The sequence below is a fragment of the Periplaneta americana genome, chromosome 1 (assembly GCF_040183065.1).
Source record: "Periplaneta americana isolate PAMFEO1 chromosome 1, P.americana_PAMFEO1_priV1, whole genome shotgun sequence".
Lineage (NCBI taxonomy): Eukaryota > Metazoa > Arthropoda > Insecta > Blattodea > Blattidae > Periplaneta > Periplaneta americana.
In genome coordinates, this window is record NC_091117.1 from 122,475,171 (window position 1) to 122,498,313 (window position 23,143).

At 34.8% G+C, this 23,143-nt stretch overlaps 1 protein-coding gene across 1 annotated transcript in view; it reads right to left on the reverse strand.

Annotated features, from left to right (window-relative positions):
• LOC138700272 (sodium-dependent nutrient amino acid transporter 1-like) overlaps positions 1 to 23,143 on the reverse strand; it is a 127,441-nt gene that overhangs the window by 25,614 nt on the left and 78,684 nt on the right. Inside the window, exons 4-6 of the mRNA XM_069826778.1 lie at positions 21,713 to 21,992; positions 15,533 to 15,764; positions 8,352 to 8,622 (exon numbers count right to left, since the gene is read on the reverse strand). Of these exons, the coding sequence (XP_069682879.1) occupies positions 8,352 to 8,622; positions 15,533 to 15,764; positions 21,713 to 21,992 (783 nt within the window). The remainder of the gene's footprint in view (positions 1 to 8,351; positions 8,623 to 15,532; positions 15,765 to 21,712; positions 21,993 to 23,143) is intronic.

The window sequence follows — 23,143 nt, forward strand, 5'->3', positions numbered from 1 at the left end:
AAGAATGATTTTCATACGCCATCATCAAATTTATCATGCTATCAAAGGGGAGTACGTTACATGGCGATAAAAATGTTCAATAGTCTTTCTGAAGACATTAAGAATAATTTTTTTTTTATTTTATTGGGTTATTTTACGACGCTGTATCAACATCTCAGGTTATTTAGCGTCTGAATGATATGAAGGTGATAATGACGGTGAAATGAGTCCGGGGTCCAACACCGAAAGTTACCCAGCATTTGCTCGTATTGGGTTGAGGGAAAACCCCCGAAAAAACCTCAACCAGGTAACTTGCCCCGACCGGGATTCGAACCCGGGCCACCTGGTTTCGCAGCTAGACGCGCTGACCGTTACTCCACAGGTGTGGACCATTAAGAATCATAGCCAAAACCCTGCATTATATAAGGTAAAACTAAAAAATTACTTAAAATCTCACACTTTCTATTCTGTAGATGAATTCTTGACATTTCACAGTACTGTGTAAATATTTAATACTATTAAATGGTAAACATATTACATTGTATAAAATATTATTGTTATTAAGGTATTAATTCTGTACATATTTCATATTGGCATTTTATATGTATTGCATTTATTATATCCTTCACCTGACATAATTAGGAACATTAAATCCAGACGTTTGAGATGGACAGAGCATGTAGCACGTATGGACGAATCCAGAAATGCATATAGAGTGTTAGTTGGGAGGCCAGAGGGGAAAAGACCTTTGGGGAGGCCGAGACGTAGATGGGAAGATAATATTAAAATGGATTTGAGGGAGGTGGGATATGATGATAGAGACTGGATTAATCTTGCTCAGGATAGGGACCAATGGCGGGCTTATGTGAGGGCGGCAATGAATCTCCGGGTTCCTTAAAAGCCAGTAAGTAAGTATGTATTGCATTTATATTTAAACGTAAGAATTGGACATGTTCTTTATTCTATGCTATAAAGCAAATGTAAGAATATTATGGAACGAATAAATCTGTCTGTCTGTCTGTCTATGTATCTATCCCATCTACCGTATGTATCTATCCCATCTACCGTATGTATCTATCCCATCTATGTATCTATCCATCCATCCATCCATCCATCTCTGTATTATCATGTCGTGAATGTACAGTAGTATGTATGTTAAGCCTATTGGAAGGAACAATCTGTTAATTTTTAAAATACGCTTCTCTCAAAATATTATTCTGCAAGTCCAAAAATAATTTATTGCGAGATTACACTGTATTCTGTACATAAAATAAAAATGACATAATTAATATACAGTATTATGTACGAGTATTTGTATGACCTCATTTTTCAAATCATATTTAAGAAACCGGGTATGAAATAAGCAGGCATAAAGCGGACAAAGGGTACAAAATTCTCCAATCCTATTATATATATTTTATATTTACATATTGATTCTTTTAATGACTGATAAAGAGGTAAATTTTAACTCACCATGATACCCCAAGGGGTTCAGACTGGGAACAAGAGAATTCCCTATTTATCGTCAACTGTCTTTAAATGTCAAGTGAAAGCACACATAGACAGGAAATCACATTAAATTTGTGTCAGAATAGCTTAGATAAATGTAGAACATTGCGTTTATGTTAACCAGATCTAAAGGGACGGAGGAGATGTTTTTGTTTAGCTGAACTACAAGTCAAAGCTAATTAAAAACAAAAACAGTCAGGCGCATGACATCTTTTCTTTTTGGTGCCTGTTCTTCAGCTGTTTTAAATTGTGTTAATCTTGGCAAGCATTTTGGCTAAGGTCATTAATTCGTGTAAGTGACGCTATGTAAAGATTCATCTTTAGGGACGAGGAAAACTTAGTAAAGACAATAATTCGTTTTGGTTTTCTATAGTTGAGTTGCCGAAATCTCCTTAGGTCAGAAGCAAAAAGAAAAATCCGAGCAACCCCATGTGTTTTTTAGCTAGTGTTTAATAAAGAAGACGGTTAAAGGGACATCTAAACCGATTCAGAATGAACTGTTGAACTGTATGCTAAATGTGTAGTGACACACCCCTGATTTGTGTACGAGTCTCCGCTGCTGATTATAGAAATTTATATGCAAGGACTAGCAGGTGAAACTGCGTCAACAAACAGAATTATTATTAAAATGGAATAGTAATTTTTAAAACTTACATTATGACTGTGACAATAGTTCAATGAAAAGTGTAATTTGTATAAACTTTATACATTAATTGCTGCAACTGGTTATACCAGTATACTGATTATCCTATATCAGTAATATTACTGATCAATAGTATTATAATAAATAAATAGCTAAATAAATGAATGAATGGATAAATAAAATAGATAAGTATATCCACAGTTCTTATACTGTCCGCTGTTGTGACTATGTGTTAGTGCGAGTGCTTCCTGACCAAGAAGTCAAAGATTCGAATTCCGGCATGGGTAATGGAAGAAATCTATTTTCTGTCCACGGGACTGGATGTCTGTCTGTTGTCTTGTGACTGTCCTGTGATGTCTCTGTTAAGGCCCTGTGCCATGATAATCACACGACCAGGGAAGCCCGCATTTGTGAGATGTCTATTGTGTGATTCAGTAATTCTCTCTGCCCTATTCGGAATGACATATGAGATGGAAAAGAGGGAGGTTAAATCGACAAAGAGAGAAAAAAGAAAGAAAGGAAAAGTTTTTATGTAGAGTGACTTGTATTACAATGAGCAATGACTTTTTATGAACTCTGTAACGTATTTCTGTATTAGGCCTACCGTATAAATGTGTGTGCCCACTTTGTTGTGGTTAAATTAATATTTTAACATTTCAAGATACTGACACTGATTTGCTTTCTATTTTAAAGTAGTTAGTATAAGATTTTAAAGTTGCAACCGAAATACGTGACGATAATTAAAATAATATCACGTTTCCACAAAATGTTAATTCCTATTGTGTACTATTACTGGTATATTAGTGTTAAAAGCAATAGTTTGTCAGCATTTATAAATTTAATTTTATCTAAATCATGTAGTTATAAAATGTTAACGAACTTGACATTTATAAGTAAATATATTACTGTTTAATAAATTAAACTGGGAACAACATATCACAAAACTGAAGCAAAAGTAAACAAAAATTCACACATACTGAAGAGATTAGCTGGGAAGAAATGGGGAAGTTCATTGGACACTCTAAACAAAACACATAAAATATATCTGAAACCAATAATAACTTATGAAGTGGAATCAATGGTAACAGCTCAACACGCTACAATGAATAAACTAGAAACAATCCAGAATAGAATGCTCAGATTAATAAAATTACAGGAGCAGTCAAAACAACTAACACTAAAGCTATGAGAATGTACACAGGCAACCTCTCAATTCAGAAAGAGATAGAAAAGAAATCTTGCATTATGCGCACAAAATTAGCTGCTTTAACAATAGGACTTCAACCAAAAATTACGGCACCACAGAAATTAGCACACAACCAACATTCTTCTATAAAATTGATCATCTTTTTCAAGACACAACTTGAAAGCCAAAACTGAAGAAAACCTCAAATGCAGAACCCACTAGACTACCAGCTGTATAATGCTAACCTCTCAATAAAAGAAATAATAAAGAAAAATGACACAACTCCATTTAGCAACCAAACAACTAACATTGGAAGAAATAAATAAGAAGTTCCCAGAACCAGAGTGGCTAAGAATCATCACAGATGGCTCCAAAATAAAGCGAAAATGCAGGATCTGGCATTTACTACTCAGTCTTGTTTATACATTATGTTACAGTAGGTGCAGCCTTTGATGTAGAAGTAAAAGCTATAGAAGTGGCACTTAAGAACTTTCTGTTTACTTACTTACAAATGGCTTTTAAGGAATCGGCAGGTTCATTGCCGCCCTCATATAAGCCCGCCATCGGTCCCTATCCTGTGCAAGATTAATCCACTCTCTATCAACATATGCCACCTACCACAAATCCAATTTAATATTATCCTCCCATCTACGTCTCGGCCTCCCCAAAGGTCTTTTCCCCTCTGGTCTCCCAACTAACACTTTATATGCATTTCTGGATTCGCCCATACGTGCTACATGTCCTGCCCATATCAAACGTTTGGATTTAATGTTCCTAATTATGTCGAGTAAAGAATACAATGCATGCAGTTCTGTGTTGTGTAACTTTCTCCATTCTCCTGCAACTTCATCCCTTTTAGGCCCAAATGTTTTTCTAAGAACCTTATTCTCAAACATCCTTAGTCTCTGTTCCTCTCTCAAAGTGAGAGTCCAAGTTTCACAACCATACAGAACAACCGGTAATATAAATGTTTTATAAATTCTAACTTTCAGATTTTTTGACAGGAGACTAGATGACAAAAGCTTCTTAACCGAATAATAACAGGCATTTCCCATATTTATTCTGTGTTTAATTTCCTCCTGAGTGTCATTTATTTGTTACTGTTGCTCCAAGATATTTGAATTTTTCCACTTATTCGAAAGATACCAGTAAATCTCCAATTTTTATATTTCCATTTCGTAGAATATTCTGGTCACGAGACATAATCCTATACTAAAAACATTCTATTCCGTTTGAAAATGTTCATAAAAGCCGTGATCTTAGCAGACTCAGAAGCTGCAAACCAGGCAATAACTTTCAATCAAACACCAGAAAATGAAACTATCTTGGAATGCTGTAAACTCTTAAAGCACCTAGGACATCAAAATAAGTCAATAGCTTTCCAGTGGATACCTTCACATGTTGGACTATTTGGCAATGAAATGACAGATCAACTTGCCAAAAAAAGGCACTAAAATCCAAACAATAATCCACTCCAAATCAAACCTCTGTAGGAAGATTGAAGAAATCAAGAAAGCATTTCAAATGGAAAACACGCAAGAAAATATTACAGCTGCCAAAGGGAAGTCCTGAGAAAAAATTGATGAACTATCAACGGAAGTAAAATATAAAGGCCGCAAGGAAGCTGTAGCAAAATTTAATTTGATGTTAGGACATGACTGTCTGACTCACCATCTACACAGGATAGGCATATATCACTCCAACAGATGTTTTGTGAAACAACAAACAACCCTGACCAAATCATGGACAAACAACACCTTCTGTTCTGCTCAGCCTTAAACCTAACTGCACAACAGACTGAGGACCTTGTTAGCTTGTACTGGAAGCTAGAGAGAAAATGACTTGATTGTCAGTTCTAGCCATTGGAAAATAAATAATAAAGATTACTGTAAATTTGGTTAGAATTACGTTATATAAAATTACAAAGTCTTGATAAAATTCTAAATTTAAATATATATAAAAATTGTTGCGACGTTCCACACTACAGTAGATCATGACTGTCTGGCTAATCACCTGCACCACCTGGGTGTATTATCTATTATCCAGCTCCCACTGCATGCTCTGTGGATGTTCCGACACCATGGACTCAAACCACATCAAGACTTGTCCAGCACTTTCATCTGTCAGCTTTGTGGATAGGTACTGGGAGGCCAGAGGAAGAATTTAGCAGTGTTGACATCCTCTCCTTCATAGTTTCACTTGCACATTGTTCACTTTATTTCGTTTTCTTTCATTTTAGTTTCTATCGCCATTGTACGGCCAGTGACTCTAGTCAAGTGCCACTGCATTGAATAAACATATATATATATATATATATATATATATATATATATATATATATATATATATATATATATATATATATATATTTTAATTTTAATTATGTCTGAAAATATTGAATTAAGAGACTCAATAATTCAACAACGAAATATAGGTAATGAAATAGGTCTACATGCCCAAATAGCAATACAATAATAAAATCCTAGTCTGCATATTAAATGTATTATTTATGTATCCATACATGTTTTTTTTCATTTTCAAAATTAATATTTATTGCTTTTTTAAATCTGATGACATTAATTATCCATTGTTTTATTTTCATAATGTATCAACTTTCCTAGAGAACTAGATGATGTGTGTGCCCAGAGTTTTAGGAATACCGGTACAGTTTTTATTAGAGAAAAGACTTCCACAATTAAGTGACAATAATTACATATAACAAATTTCAAAGAACTCATCTATACTATGAAAATAATGTTAAAATAATAATGCACGTAAAGAATTTTTAAATTTAAGTAATGAAGTTACTTCTTTTAGATAGTATAATTAATATACTTCAGAATGTGTCTTTCTCGTGTTAACCAGGTTGGATAAAATTTAACACGAGAAAGACATATAATACACATTCCGAAGTGATATAGTGTTAAAAGTTGTGTAATCAAGATGTATATATATAATAATAATTAAACATTCGAAGTTTAATATACTTGAAACTATTCTTGCATTATCTCCTATTTTTTGGAGTAATTTTAAGATACAGTATTCATTTCTTTACATTATGTGATGAGAAATCGAAATTTGATTTAAATTGACTCAACATTGCTTTGATAAAGTTACATACGCTTATATTTGAAATAATTTTATTGTTTCATACTATTAGTTTAGATTTGACAAATTACCTCGGAGTAAGTTAAAAGAAAGTGGAAATAAGCATAATACAAAATCACTGATTGTAATGATAATATTATTGTAATCAGTGCTGTCATGGTAATTTTTTTCTTGGCCATATCCCCCACCCCTTGTTTTCTCCCTTGAAATATGTTTTATTCTCCTCCCTCCATCTCTCCGACTGTCATTTAATGATTTTTTTAATATTAAAAAATAAGTAAAGAAATTGTTTTGCTTTACATTTTAATTGTACAACAAGTTTGATTTAAAGAATACACCATGTAGCATCACCATAGATGCACACTTGTCCCGATGAATCTTGGAGTGTGTATTTGCAGCACTTATTGTTTTTCAACTATTATTTTATATAAATCTGGATTCCAGTGCTGCAGAGCATTGGCGGAGAGAGAACCATTTATCCTCCCTGTTATATCTTGATCGTGGTACAATATATCGGAATATGATCATTTAATAAAGGTATTTTGAGTGGGGGCATGTTTCTTATAGTGTTGCATCCATATCCGCTATGTTTCGGACCAAGTTGTATAGGGCTTGAACTGTAGGTCAACTACAAATTATAGGCTAATAGGGCATAACTTAAAACAATCTCCCTCTTTTTCTCTCTCATACAGAAACATATGCATTCATCAATAAAACTACGTAACAGTGCCAACATAAATTTTTTTATATGAAGCTTACCTTCCTGAAGATATTATATGAAATGTAAACTCTAATAAATTATTTTATTTAATCTCGTCTTTAAGTTTACACATTATACAGGGATCACTTTTTTCTGCATTGTTGTGCATTATGTTATTCATACCTCCCAAGCAGCAGTCTGACCATCTGCAGACTTCTAACACATGAGTACAGGCTGTTACAAAAGAAACATTACAGTGCTTCCATTCCTCATTCAGAAATTTAAAATAAATATTATATTCCGAAGTGATACGGTGTTAAAAGTTGTGTAATCAAGATGTATAAATATTATAGCTCAGATCTGAAGACATTAATTCATAAATTTAAGCACAGAAACTTAATCATAAACAAAAGCAAAATAGATCTTTTGAATTTAATATTTTCCAACGTTAATAGAAAAAAAAAAAGAGTTCAGACAAGTTTAGGGGGGACAGTGCCCCCCCCCATACCCCTCCACAGTTTCGCCTTTGCTACAGAGGTGGACAATTTTTGTTTATGAACATCAAACAAAATACATTAGGAACAGCAAGAGATGATCTAAGATCTGTACAGATCTCCACGTACGAAACTTAGGCACCCATATGCCGTATGGCTCCATAAAGACAAAATTTTCTTTTTCCCATACGATTAATTAAAAAATTGTAGGTTCCCGTATGATATATGGCCCCGTATGGCCTCCATGACAGCACTGATTGTAATCAATTGCGAAGCAAGTAAGAAACAAGCCATGTTGCATTGTTTAATACCAGCATCCATTTAACAGTCAAATATATCTTAAACTGACTTAATTAATAATGCACAATTGGTAGGTAGCCTACCGGTACTCATATATTCAGAATAGAATGCTTCACATAACTGTATATAACATTAAAATGAAGTAATTATTTTTAATGTTTTGTTTACCTTGCGAGTATAAATAAAATATGTACAAGTCTAGAAAAAATTATTTTATACATGCACACTAAAACACATTAGCAATCATAAGCCTCTAATAGCATTCCGATATTCTAACCATTATTGTTATTGAACTTTTTAGAAAAAAAGAATTACATGAACACAAATACACAATCGTAGCCATACTAACATTCCGATATTTTTTCGGTTATTGTTATTGAACGTTTATGTATTAGTGTAACTTCCTCTGAAATATAAAATTTAAGTACTTACTTTCGGAGTTAGAAGCTGTTCCCACTGAGGCCTAATGAAGTAAAGAATTCCATCGGTTGCACCTGGCAGGGTAGCTCCTCGAATAAGAAGGGTGATCATCACTACATAAGGGAAGAGTGCCAGGAAGTAAGCTGCCTTGCCTGAACCTTTTACACCTCGGACAATGACCAAGAAAATGGTTGCCCAAGCAACCAACAAACAGATGGTGAGGCGCCAATCTGGATCTCCAATACCGTCATTAATATTGTCTTTCTCGTTTAAAAGAAATTTGCTGTAACATGACAAATTACAGAAAATGAAAATAAAATGGGAATACTGATTATGTTGATTATAAGGATGAAGCATGATCGTCAAAGTTCACATTAGTTAACAAATTTAAACTTTTTGTCTGCCACTTGAACAAATTAGGGCGATTCTTACTGATTACGAAAATTATAATAAAAACTGTGTAACACGTAAAATTTTTGTGTGGCAGAGGTAGAATGATTTTCATTAATGAATTACATTTTTATACATTTCATAGTATTTAATTGAAATAGTTAATCTTATTATAATACTTAGCACAACACGATTTATTTTGATACCCGTGAAAACATTTTATACAGAGTGTAATAAAATTATATGTCGAGACTTTAGGGAAACATCCCTCTCACATAGTGGATGAAATATTTTATATGAGCATGGGTCCATGAATGCTTGATTTCCTTGTTAGAACTCCTTTCTTACATCGTGCTTACACTGTATGATGCTCAAGCCCTATTGGTGTTTTGTGGAATGTCATCATAGCTATCGTGCACGTTACACCCCAGAACAGAACAATGAACACCAGAACTCTTGGAAACACACAGAAAGAGAATGTACAGTACATCATCCCAACTCCAACTTCACCCATGTGTAATTACATTCTAACCAGAGATAAATAAGAGCATTTACATGTAATCAGAATGTTCTGGTGTGGAGTTGTTACACGATAGCTATGATGGCATTCCACACTAACTAGCTTGCTCTCTAACAAAGAAATAAAGTGTTTCCGCAGACCCATGTTCATATAACATAATTTCATCATCTACATGTGAGGAATGTGTCCCTAAAGTTTTGACATACATTTTTGTTATATTATGTATAAAAGTTATACAGTACTTCATGTATCTCCCTAGCAAAAAAAAAAAAAAAAAAAAAAAAAAAAAAAAAAAAAAAAAAAAAAAAAAACCTTGAACCGGTTAATATGGTGACGGATAATCAGAGTTGTACTGTACTTTGTGTAATGAGAAATTAGAGCATAAAATACGCCTATCGAGTCTTTTTTTTACGCTAACATATCGAAATAATATAATTTGGTGCTCAGAAGAAAGAGCAGTTAGTTAAAATTAAAAAGTACTTACTGTAATATTCACATGTATCACATTCATGCTGATCCGGAGCTGCGATTGGGCGTGGGTTTGATTCCCGCTTGGGCTGATTACCTGGTTGGTTTTATTTAATTAATTAATTAATTTATTTTATTTATTTGTTTATTTATTTATTTATTTTTGTTTGGTTCTCCCCAGTCAGGTTTTTTTTCATGGCGAATCCTCGGTCTCGCCTCATCTTACCAAAAAAAAAGTCGAATTCACAGGACATTGTTATTTAAATTTCACTAACGTGTGTAGGGTATATATTTCTAAGGTTATGTCATTTGTAATTGAAATCTTGTTTTTTTCTTTTCTGTAGAGATAGCTATGTAAATTAATAATTTTGTTAGATTCATGTTACGCATGCTATGTTAAGCTATGTTTTAGCATTTGTATAATCAGTATCATTAATTAAATTTCAGCGATCCTTCCCTTTGATCATCATCATTATTACTTTGTCATGGTCATTGTTACTTTTGCCACGTTGTTATTATAATTGTATTAGTAATGTCCAGGCATCTGAGACGTCATTTTGGCGACATAATATCGATTAGGAAACTTCTGTTTCGCATTCCTGCAGTAGGTATCTCGCGGCATATACATTCTTTAAATATCACTATTTTTCCAAACAAACCACCTTTTGTTGTAGTTTTAATTTTCTGTTAATCATCTTTCTTGAAGCGATTATTGTAATACTTCCGTCATTATAATAGGTCATTTCTAACCAACCTTATAATGAAGACAATAAACCTAAGAGATCGACAATAGTTAATCGTACTTTGTTGAGTTTTTTTTTTCTCTCTTGTACGTAGGAGGGACCCCAAGACGTGCACTGCAGCCTGAGGCTTGTTGTGCGTACCACTCCTATTCTGTGAATGAGTGAGTAGCCGAACGGCCGCGCTCTTGTGCAAGTACAGCATGCTGCACCGTGAAGTGAACCCGTGCTATGGTATGGATGATATGTGAATTAATGATGGCGAGATGAGTCCGAAGTCCAACATCCAAAGTTACCTAGCAATTTTGCTTCTTTTGGTTGAGGAAAAACCCCCAACCAGGTAACTTGTCCCAACCAGGATTCGAAACCAGGCCCGCTCGTTTCACAGTTAGACGCGCTGACCATTACTTCATAGCGGTGGACTTCCTCGAGTTAATCATTCCGTAATATTGAGAATGAAGTTGTGAATATTTTGAAAAAAGCGTTCAATTTGTTAGAAATACGGGAAACGACAAAGAAACCGTACATTATTTATTAGACTGTACTAGACTTGATTGAATATTTGTGGTAATTCTAGATTATTGAAATAACTTATATTTTTACGATTAAATATTTGTGGTAATTTTAGGGAAATTGGAATAAGCATTACGCATTATTTTGGCATCATATCACACGTTTTTACTAGACTTGATTGAATATTTGTGGTAATTCTAGATTATTGAAATAACTTATATTTTTACGATGAAATATTTGTGGTAATTTTAGGGAAATTGGAATAAGCATTACACATATTTTGGCATCATATCACACGTTTTATTTTGTTTATTGACTTTAGTAGGTGGGCTTAGACTTGATTAAGTATTTATGATAATAAATAGTAGAATATAAGTAGACCTACTACACATATTTTGACATATTATAATACGTGTTATTATCGATAAAAAACTTTAAATTAATATTGACTTTAATAGGTAGATGTAGACTTGATGAATTTTATGGTAACTCTAGAATATCGGAATAAATGCTACACATAGTTTGACTTAGATATTTGTGATAATTCTAAAATATTGAAATAACTACTGCATATCTTTTTATAATAATTAGGCCTACATATTTATCGTAATTTTAGGAAAATTGGAATCTATACTAATAAGAAATCTGTAGCCGAAATTTTTCTGGTAATTTTCGATTTTCCAAAAATAATTGGTCCTAACATATATAATTAACCACCCCGTAATCGAAAATCGCATTTTTGAAAATTTTGTTTGTATGTCTGTCTGTATGTTTGTTACCTTTTCACGCGATAATGGCTGAACCGATTTATATGAAAATTGGAATATAAATTAAGTTCGTTGTAACTTAGATTTTAGGCTATATGGCATTCAAAATACTTTATTTAAAAGGGGAGTTATAAGGGGGCCTGAATTAAATAAATCGAAATATCTCGCTTATTATTGATTTTTGTGAAAAATGTTACATAACAAAAGTTTCTTTAAAAATGATTTCCGATAAGTTTTATTCTTTACAAAATTTTGATAGGACTGATATTTAATGAGATAAATGAGTTTTAAAATTAAAATAACGCCATCTAAGACGGTGCAATGAATTAAGAACAAATGACTTCGTCTATAAGGGGCCTTGGACAACAACAATCGAAAAAGGGGCCTTGGACAGCAACAATCGAAAGCTATTAAACTTAGCCTACAGACAATGTTTCTGTGTTTGTATGAAGTAATATCGGAAGCTAAATTAACCGATTTGTATAATTAATTATTATTTCACCATTGGAAAGTGTAGTTTCTCTAGATGGACATACTGCTATAATGTTATTACAGTAACTAGTAAATCGAGGACAGGTAAGATTTAAGTTGCTTCTATGCACAGAAAATTTGATAGGCTTTTTTGTACATTCGTTTTCTGTACTTCTTAAAATAATATTTATGTACACACTCATTTTAATCTCAGAGAATTAACGAACAACGAGAGTGTATTGATTTAGTATGCAGTAATAGTACGTTAGCTTAGAAATCCATTATTTTATAATTCAGATTTTAACTATGCTCAATCGAATCGTGTTAAAATACATAAAATAGACTATGTATGCAATAAATGCAACGCAAAAAAAATGAGTAATGAGCCAAGCAGATTATGTTGCGCTGTTGTAAAAGTTGTTGCTTCTGAGATTCAAGAGCCCCCACAACAAATTAAAAACTTTCTTATCGGAGTACATCCGTTATCAACGCACTTTTTATATAATGTAATATAGTATAATATATATTAATAATAAATATGTAGCCGAAAATTTTCTGGTAATTTTCGCTTTTCCAAAAATTATTGGTGTTAACATGTATAATTTTCATCCTGAGACCGAAAATCGCTTTTTTGACATTTTTGTTTGTATGTCTGTCTGTCTGGATGTTTGTTACCTTTTCACGCGATAATGGCTGAACGAATTTCGATGAAAATTGAAATATAAATTAAGTTCGTTGTAATTTAGATTTTAGGCTATATGGCATTCAAAATACTTCATTTAACGGGGCCTGAATTAAATCGAAATATCTCGCTTATTATTGCTTTTTTGTGAAAAATGTCACATAACAAAAGTTTCTTTAAAAATTATTTCCGATAAGTTTTATTCTATGCAAAATTTGGTAGGTCTGATAGACTTTTAAAATAACAATACAATACGTTTTCACCGCCGCCTCAGATTGTAGCGTTGTTGTTCCTGCAGTAATTCCCATGTGCAAAATATAACATTTTTGAGTAGGAAGAAAAAACACATTTATTCATTCCATGGCAATGGTACATAGGAGATCGTGAATTTTTACATTTTCGAAAGAAAGGAATATAATTACATATCACTGTTTATGCTGTATCACTATTTAAGTTATTTGAAGGTTTCAGAACCATAGTGGGCCAAGCGCCATTTACTGAAGACGTAGAAAACAAGGGTTAAAATTAAGTTATTACCATAATTCAATGGAACCATATAGCAAGTAATATAAAGTTTACACATTAAAACTGAATGATATGTCAATCTTCATTAAACTATGGTTGCGTGTAATAACACGTAAGAAACATGTTAAAGGAATTGTCATTGCACCAAATGAGTGCTCTCTGGACCAAAATGATCGTATTTTAATTATTTAAATACAATTTCAATTAAGTAACATATTAAACGATTTATCCTTCTAACAAACACGAATGTTCCCTGGATCAAACGTCCTATTTTAATTATGTAATTACTTTATATTTATTTCTAACAGGTGCAGCGGAGCGCACGGGTACGGCTAGTAAACACTATAGAATTTTGAATATCATAGGTTTTATTTTTGATAACAATTTTGTATTAGCCTACTATTGACTTCAGTAGGTGGACGTTTGTTTAATGTTAATGTTATGTTTTATTTAACGACGCTCGCAACTGCAGAGGTTATATCAGCGTCGCCGGATGTGCCGGAATTTTGTCCCGCAGGAGTTCTTTTACATGCCAGTAAATCTACTGACATGAGCCTGTCGCATTTAAGCACACTTAAATGCCATCGACCTGGCCCGGGATCGAACCCGCAACCTTGGGCATAGAAGGCCAGCGCTATACCAACTTGCCAACCAGGTCGACACGTTTGTTTATGTTTTATTCTTGTCCACCATATCTTTCATTATCACCAACAATCGGCGTGGCTTTCAAATATGGTTGGTGATTTGGTAATACCGATACTCAGTATTTTCTATATTTAATAGTTAAGCGGGAGCATTGCACATTACCCGTTCTGAGGTGTTTACCAGTACCGGTACCCGCTTATTTGTGATTTATCCTACATAATTTGCTTTCTTTCACCAGAAATTTATGGAGCCGAAACGAGAATGTTTTCTGACGTTCTATAAGGTGAATTTCCTTTTTGTTTGTTGTTGAAACGCTTTTGATGAAAGTTTTGTTCTTTTAAAATACATTTATTCAGCATAAAGAGGGAATAATTTCTATAGGCCTACAGACAAATAATGCGACGAAAACAGCACAAACAAACATAAAAAATAATTAGGGGCCTACTTTATATTTCACTGAACTGTAGAGTGACCATAATATGAATAGGCTACCGGTATCTTCATCCCGTGAGTGCTTTCCGGACAAGAGAAGGAAATTGGTTCGATACAAAGGTAAAGTGTCGGTATTCTCCTTTAGGCCTGCTTGCGCATGGAGGAATGGAGGTAGGGTTTCATGTTTTCATGACCTCGGCACTAGAATAAGGTGGTTAAAAATTATAATCACATTGAAATATGAAGTTGGTGAATTTAAATTCACGGATTTGTAAGAATTTATGTTGGAATAAATGAGGAAGAGGAAATGCGATCGCGCGTTCTTGCAAGAGAATTTGGAGCCGTGTGAGGAGAATCGACGTAAGCATAGGCCACTTATCTCAGTCCGTTTTCCACCGTTCAGTTGTAGAAGCTTGGAGAAATTTTTAAGGAAATAAAGCCGAAAATGTACGTCACCTAATAGGTGTCATATAAGAAGGGAGAGATGTCGCAGAGTACAATCCGCAACATAACTAGACAGAAGTAGAACAGGGTCGTCGAAGACGTTAAATACCTGGACAGAGCGAGTGGTGAGAGGTGGACGCCTTTAGCCTCGCTAGACAAGGGATCCAACCCTTGGACAAAGCGAGCGATGACCGAATAAATTTGTAAGTTTTGATTAGGAAAATTTCGACATTTATGATGTGAAATATGCAAGTCTCTGGCCCATTTATTTTGGAGCTCATCCCAACATTATTTGTCTTAGGACCAAAGTCTAACTCGTATTCATGGATCGGCAAACTGCAGTCCATAATAATTCTTTCACTGAGGAGGGTAACAACCTTGTTGTGTGCCATTAATATTTATCATTACAATCAGTAGTACAACTTAAAAACTCTGAGTAGCTAAAATATTGTAGTGTTGATAATATTAAAAACTTTTTAAAATAAAATCTGAGAACGCTAGTGAGATTGGTTGTGTAGGAATTATGCTTTCAATAATTTGTGAAAACAATGTTTAAAGAGCAAAATTAATAACAAATAAATATTTACATTACTTACGTAAAATAAAGTTCAGATGAGCTCTTGTAGTCTGCTGTTGGATGTGTTGTAACATTGTCAGTAATGTTTTCCTTTTTTGAGTTAAAGCAATAACCCTCCCAGTCTTTATCACACGTTGACCACGGGAGTTCAGCAGTAAAAGATTGAATGAAGTAGAATATCGTAAGAGCCATTAGGGAACAGTAGTAGGTGACTACGAGAGACGTAGCAAACACTTGTCCATAACCAAGACCTGAAATGAAATGAAAAGTATGATAGTTGCTAATAAGAACAAGATCTTTTGCTTACTAATGGTAACAACGACACGGTCCATGAATAAGTAAACAGCTTGAAACTAATAACCACGTTGCTGAAGAAAGAAATGGATGTCATTATGCATTTTACTCTTTTCGCAACTATGTATTACTCGTATCTACATTTTAAAATGTTAAGGTAATTTTTTTGTATGTAACTTATTTTCTTGATCTACCATTTGCAAGATATATGGAAGTGAAGTACTGTATACTAAAATAGAAGATAATTGTTTCATTTTCCTTATAGCACTTTCAAGACTTTTTTTTGTAATCTTTTCCTTCAAAAATGATACATGGTATCTGTTATAAATTTTACTCTTTAGGTATATTGCATACATCAGTTTTATTGGATTATAATCGCTTGTAAAAATCCTCAGCTATTTATGAGAATCAATATTTAAAATTGATACAAATTATGGAAGGTATTAGCTATTAAACAAGGGTCAACAATCATTTTGGGCAATACGTTCATTGCAAACAATCAGAGTGGGCCATGTCTGAAAATTTATGTTACTGTTGTAGCAGAGTCTAGTATACAGTCACGAAGCTCAATACGGAGGGAATATGCATCCATAGATAATTGCTAACCACTAGGATCGCTACTATCGCATCACAGACAATGCGAAATAGTACCGGCACAGTCTATTGTTTCTAGCACCCTCACAACTCAACCTTCGTGACTGTATATACTAGACTGTGGGTGTAGTCTAATTTGTTATTACCATAATTCCAACGTGCAAAATTCTATGAGTGCCTATGAGACGTTGAGTTTTGGTGTATCTGTATGCGCTCTGAACCATAATCACAAGACTGGAATACAGTGTATTTAAATGATTCAAGTCCACTGAGGTCAAAATACAACACAGTGATATAAATAACAGAATCTGCTACTCTAAGACCAAGAATCCATCATTTTTCATGACAACGCACGGTGCCATATTGCTGCACCTTTGACCGAATTGCTTCAGAATTGGCAGTTAGAGCATTCTCCATACTCTCTTGATATGAGTCCATGAGACTTCACTTGTTTAGATGTCTCCCTAAAGTCTGGAGCAAGCGGGTTGTTCATATGGTTGGGAAGATTGTAAAAATATATTTTTTTTTTTATCTACGTCGCCTTAAAACTCAGAGTATTAATGCTGGTTGTCGGTGAAAAATTTATTACCTTAGTATAATAAAATTGAATTCGAATTTTATTATTTACTTAAGCAAAGAAAAGTACACTAAAAGCACTCTTAAGAGGAAGTATTTACGATAATTATCTCCAAATGCGGTATTTATTAATGACTGTTAAGAACAGGCTATCGTTTATTATAAAGAGTGATCAATTTATTTCTTGCCTAATTTTTAAATCACATGCCGTGAGTGAAGAAAACTGACTATACGTTCTGCGGCTTGTACAGGAAAGTAAAACTTTTACGAAAGCAATTCTTTGCTCCATTTCTGTAACGGTTAGGGTTACATTAACTTAACAAAGTAACTAGTGCACTTAAGCCCTTAAGTTCGAATTAAATTGTAATCTTTATAAATGACTGTGAGAAGCAGATAACTCTTTTTATAGAGTTGACGGACAACGTTGCATTCAAACCGCTGGCTTTGTGTTGGCGGAGCGGACATTGCTGCGCCTGCGGTCGCAGAGAATATGAGACACATCGAGAACCCAGTGCAGGTAAAGCTTACCTCCGTATTTCACCAAGACTACCAACACTATTTTTTGACGTGAAACTATATATTTCTCTCTCACTAGGGATGGGGGTTTAACTTTGTAATTTCCAGTGACATAAAAGTGAAAGCCTCTCTACTTCCGCTTTTGCTTGTAGTCACCTTGTTCGCCTTGTATTCTCCTTGTTCTCCGTATATTCCTCTTGTCCTCTTTATATTCTCCTTATTCTTCTTGTCTTACCCTTATTCTGACTGTCTTCTCCTTGTTCTCCTTATCGTCGTCTTGGTCTTTATTTCCCTTGTTCTCCTTGTTTTCCCTTTTTCTTGTATTTTATTCTCCTGAGAGAAGAACAGACCCTCTGGAATTCGACCATCCCACATGAGAACTGTCTACTGTGTTAATCCCCTTAGCTAGGCTCACTCTCACCTACACCAGCTGACTACACTAAGGTCTCCCGCGCACCAGGTTTATGTGTAGGTAACCCACATGTCCATAGGTCGCCTTTTCCATGCGTCTCCAGCAGAAATCGGAGAATGCTATGGCATGGGAACAAAATGGAGAGTTGGCAGAATGATGTAAACGCTTATATGTTCGGGAGAAGTGCCACTATGTGTGCAACAGGAACAATCCCGGGCTAGACCGGGACTCGACAGACTATTTGACCACTCAGCCACCGTAGATAACCCGTCTTGAAACTTTTCTTGTGGCTTCCATAGGATATGTATTGTTCTAAGCTTCAATATAGTAGGCCTACAGTTAGGTTTATAAAATGGTTATTAAAGTAGCTTTCTTTCCTCTTTCCTTATGTCATGCTTCAACTCCATTCCTTCAGTTCTTAAGAAATGCGCATCCATAATAAAGAATGAATTTCCAGTTTCAATTAAAATACGAATTTATAACGATATTTGTGACTGTGTATCAATGGGAGTATGAATCTTGCTGATACAATAAATCAGGCGACAATTAATACAATTATTCTAAATTGTTGATAAGTGTAATGAACTGCACAGATCAGATTAGTTTCCGATATTTACACCAGGTGTCTAGAATGAAATGACCTAATGTTATCGTATTCTCAGGAAGAAGAAATAAGTGTAGGAACATAGTGACATAAATTCCGTTACGCATGGAATTTGAATTTAAAAGTCAATTCTCTTCCATTTGTATACCCGTTTGGTCTCGTTAACACGCTTGACTACATATAAGTTTTCAGACTACCATTACTGCTGTCATTAATTGAAAAGTATGATTCCAAAACGCGTTCAGTACATTTTTATCAAAGAACTCGGCTAGTTTTTTTATCCACTCGTCTACGATCTGAGCGAATTTTCAAGTGACATGCACAATAATACAAACTTGTACACAAGGTTTGGCGTTGTTTTCAGTGTTGCCATATTTAGCGATAAGTCGCTAAATCTAGGGAATTTTGAATCAGTCTTGGCGACAAATTTTGTAAAACACGATTAGCGACTTTTCTGCGGATTTTTATATTTTTCCACTTTTTTCTTTCTTCTAAGTTAAAACATTCAGCTGAAGTTCTTAGTTTTAGAAGAGGGATGGAGGCATGTTGAGTTTTCATACGTGAAAACCCTGATCTCCTATATTTTTGATCATTGATCAGGGGTGAAAGATGCTGATTCAATGATTCTCACGGGCTAGGTCTCTCTCTCAATGCTACTGCACCAACACCCATAAACTGTGGGAGCTTTGATTGACACGTGACGAGTCGCGAGTTGCAGCTAATGTAATCTTAGTTCTTCCACGCAACGAGGAGATTTTCCACTCCGAACCGACCCGAGGCAATTGAGTTTTGGAATTTTGTGCCGACTGTTCGTGTGAAGCAAATGAGACTGAAGTTTTTGCTGGTATAGATTTAATATATATTTAGAAAGTTTTACAATTTGCCAGAAAGTGTAGTGTCAATGATTGGATCAAATGCAGTGTATTCACAATCAGCTGTTCCCACCTCAACATCACATCCGTCAACAACACAACCAGACTCCGCAGAAGAGGGTGACGAAGAGGAAATTATATTTATTATTAATTTTTAGCAACAATTCTGGGGATCTTTTAAACAAACTTTAGAGAGATTTAGCTACTTTTTGTTGAAAAGTTAGCGAGATTGTATGGCGACATGTTGACAACAGTGGTTGTTTTGGAAGAAAACAAGCTTAAAATGTAATCATATACGAAGGTAATTTCATACATCATACAACTATGTTTTGTGTTCCAAATAACCGAATGTGGTTAATTCAATACTGTATATAATTACATTTGAAAACCTGTCGTACTCTGTACGGGATGCCACCGCCAGATTGCGTCTGTGTGCATTTGTGGCTATACCTTGACCAAAACTACTTCCGACTTGACAGCTTATAGAGAAGGGGGAGCAATGTTGTCATGTTGCCCATCTTTCGTGTAAGCGAGCGCGCTGCCGATAGAGTGCAATAATGAACGGCTGACATGAACACATACATTTCTAACCAATTTGTTGAACACTAGACATTAAAATTTGTGTACATTATTATTTTTATTAGCCTATAATAATAGAATAATAATAATAATAATAATAATAATAATAATAATAATAATAATAATAATAATAATAATAATAATAATTGGTAGTAGTAGTAGTACCGGTATTCTTCAATGTAAATACCGTTAGAAAAGCGTCGAAAGGACTGTAAACTGTAAAAACAGTTTTAATTTAATACAAAGCCTCTACTTTTATGAGTGTTGGTATTCTTCAATGTAATATTGTTAGAAAGGCTTTGAAAAAATTGTAAACTGTAAAAATATTTATAATTAAAAATCTATACGGCCTTTTTCTTTTCAAATATTGGTAACAGTGCTCTTATTAATTTTAACACAAACAACAGTTCTCATTACGACTTGCGCCAAAGGTAAAAGAGGCCCGCCATTATCTTTTCTCTTACATAACACATCATCTCTCGCGCTTGACTCTTCAACGGGGCACCTTGTCCAATATTCTGTATTCTCCGCGTGCCTTTCCTTCCTTCCTTCCTTCCTTCCTTCCTTCCGACATTGCACAAGTCATCTATTTAAAAAGAAACTAGAAAACGCACACTCCACCAATGACAACGAAGATTAGTGTAATATAATTTAAACACAATAATTATCGATATAATAAAACAATAATACAACTAAATAATATTTTTAATTCGCACAAAGCACGCGTTAACCAGCCAACTCGGTCATTCCGGCCACTGTATTCACCACTAGGCCCTGGTATTCACGTGCAACTTGTAAACATAGACAAGGCAACACCGTCCCGTTACCATGGTTACGCGTCTCTTATGATTGGTTGATTTGAATGGTTTTGGTTGATTTGAATGGTTTTGGTTGATTTGAATGGTTTTGGTTGATTTGAATGGTTGCCATGGTAACATGCTAAAGGCGCCATTTGTCAGGTCGGAAGTTGTTTTGGACAGACCATAGTTGACAACACACGCAAAAGTTGATATGCTACAGGATGTACTCCAAGTTGAATGTAAGTAAAGTTTAACAACGATCATACATGAAAATTGCCGTTTTTTGTGGCAGAAATGCTCGTCAGTGTCATTCTGAGCTATAAGAAGCATTGGGTGATAGTGCGTTGCCTTTTCGAACTGTTGCATGTTGGGTGGAAGTCGCTGCGTGGGAAGCGGTTTGCAAACTGGGAGGACATCTTAACAGCGTTTCGCCGAGAGATGGTACACATAGACGAATTGCACATAGCCAATGGTATTCAGTGCCTGCATCATCGTTGGCAAAGATGTGTGAAAGCCTTGAGGGATTATTTTGAAGGGTGTTAGCTTTGAGTAATGTACTTTGTTTCCTTTTGTGCATAATAAAACAATCATTTCTATTTACGCATCTTTCAGTTTCCTTTACCCATTGCCTCCTATATACCCGAACCCAATTTGATACTAGCATTGTGAAGCACATTCCAGTGATCTTCAATAGCATATAGTGAATTTCTATTCCTGCAGCTGTAGGCCTATTGGCTGATATAATATATTGTCATGACTTATGAAATGACCCTCGTGTGTGTGTGTGTGTGTTTATGCGTGTGTGTGTACATAATAAATAAATAATAGAAATGGCCAAATAGACTGAACGAGTTTTGGGATCACATTCTTCAATTATGATTACTAATACTGGTAACTGATTGGCCTCAACTATCTCCTGACCACTTGCAGCATTAAAGTTTCTGCACGTTACCTGCAAGCGCTGGTGAAAGTGCCCACACTTTGACGGGTCCTCCAGACACAAACTGCCCTATAGCCAACTCCAAATAATAGAGTGGCTTGCCGATCAGGAATAATACCACAATGTACGGTATAAGGAATGCTCCTCCTCCATTTTCAAAAGCTGTAAAGGGAAACCTCCACACATTGCCCAGCCCCACTGACATGGCAATGCATGACATAAGGAACTCAACACCATTTGACCATTGTTGACGTTGTGGGCCATCCTCAGCAGGTGGTTCTGTAGATCTTGCCTTGATAAAAAAATAAGAAAATCCATAAGAATTAATTTGTAGTAGGATGCTATTTTAATTGTAATATACAGTAAGTTCTCCACATTTAATATCGTGAAATCAACTTTTATTTAGTATTTGCTAATAATAATAATAATAATAATAATAATAATAATAATAATAATAATAATAGTAGTAATTAATAGTAATACTAATAATAATGTAATTTATATTAATTTAAATAATTTTTGTTAATTAATAATTAATAATATTAATTTATTTTAAGTTCTTTGTTTATGTTTTACTTGTATTTGTATTTCTGGTGGCGTGGAAGAGAAGGCCTATTGGCCTTAACTCCGCCAGAATAATAATACTAGGTAGGATCAGAAAGTAACGCACAACAATTTCTTTACGGTATACTATTTTGGTTAGGACGTTCAAAGTTGGCAGATGTTTGAATCTTGCGTTACAGACAGCAATGGCTCGATTAGGTGTCACCCTGGCAGAACGAGCGGTAACTACTGAGTAAAAATGGAACGTGTGCTAGCATCGTCTACTTGTGAAGAGCAGCCAGGTGTAGTCCGTTTTTTCTGGGCAAAACAAAAAGTCCGAGTGAAATCCAGAGGTAAATTTTGGAGGTAAATGGTGCTGATTGTCTGGATCGTAGCAACATCTCTAGGTGGTGTAGGTTCTTCGAAGAAGGCCAAGTAAATCTTACCGACGAAGGACATTCCGGCCGACCAGTGACCGCTGCAACTCCACCCAATGTCAGAGGCATTGAGGCGGCAGTCACCCACCCTACAGCCTCACCTCTTCGGACCAATGAAAAAATTCCGAGGCCAACGCTTTGGTTAGGCTGAAGAAGTGAAATCAGTCGTGCGCAGGTGGTTATACGCCAGAAAACGGAGTTTTATGAACGAAGTGTACTGAATCTGATGTCACGATGGGGGAAATCTGTCGAGAGACTTGGTTCCTGTGTTGAAAAATAGGTAAACCTTTTTTCTGCATTATTTCGTTTTGCTTACCTATTAAATATGTTGCCATAAAAAGTTGTTATGCATTACTTTTCGATCCTCCCTCATAGTTACTTACAAATGGCTTTTAAGAAACCCGGAGGTTCACTGCCATCCTCACATAAGCCCGCCATTGGTCCCTATCCTGTGCAAGATTAA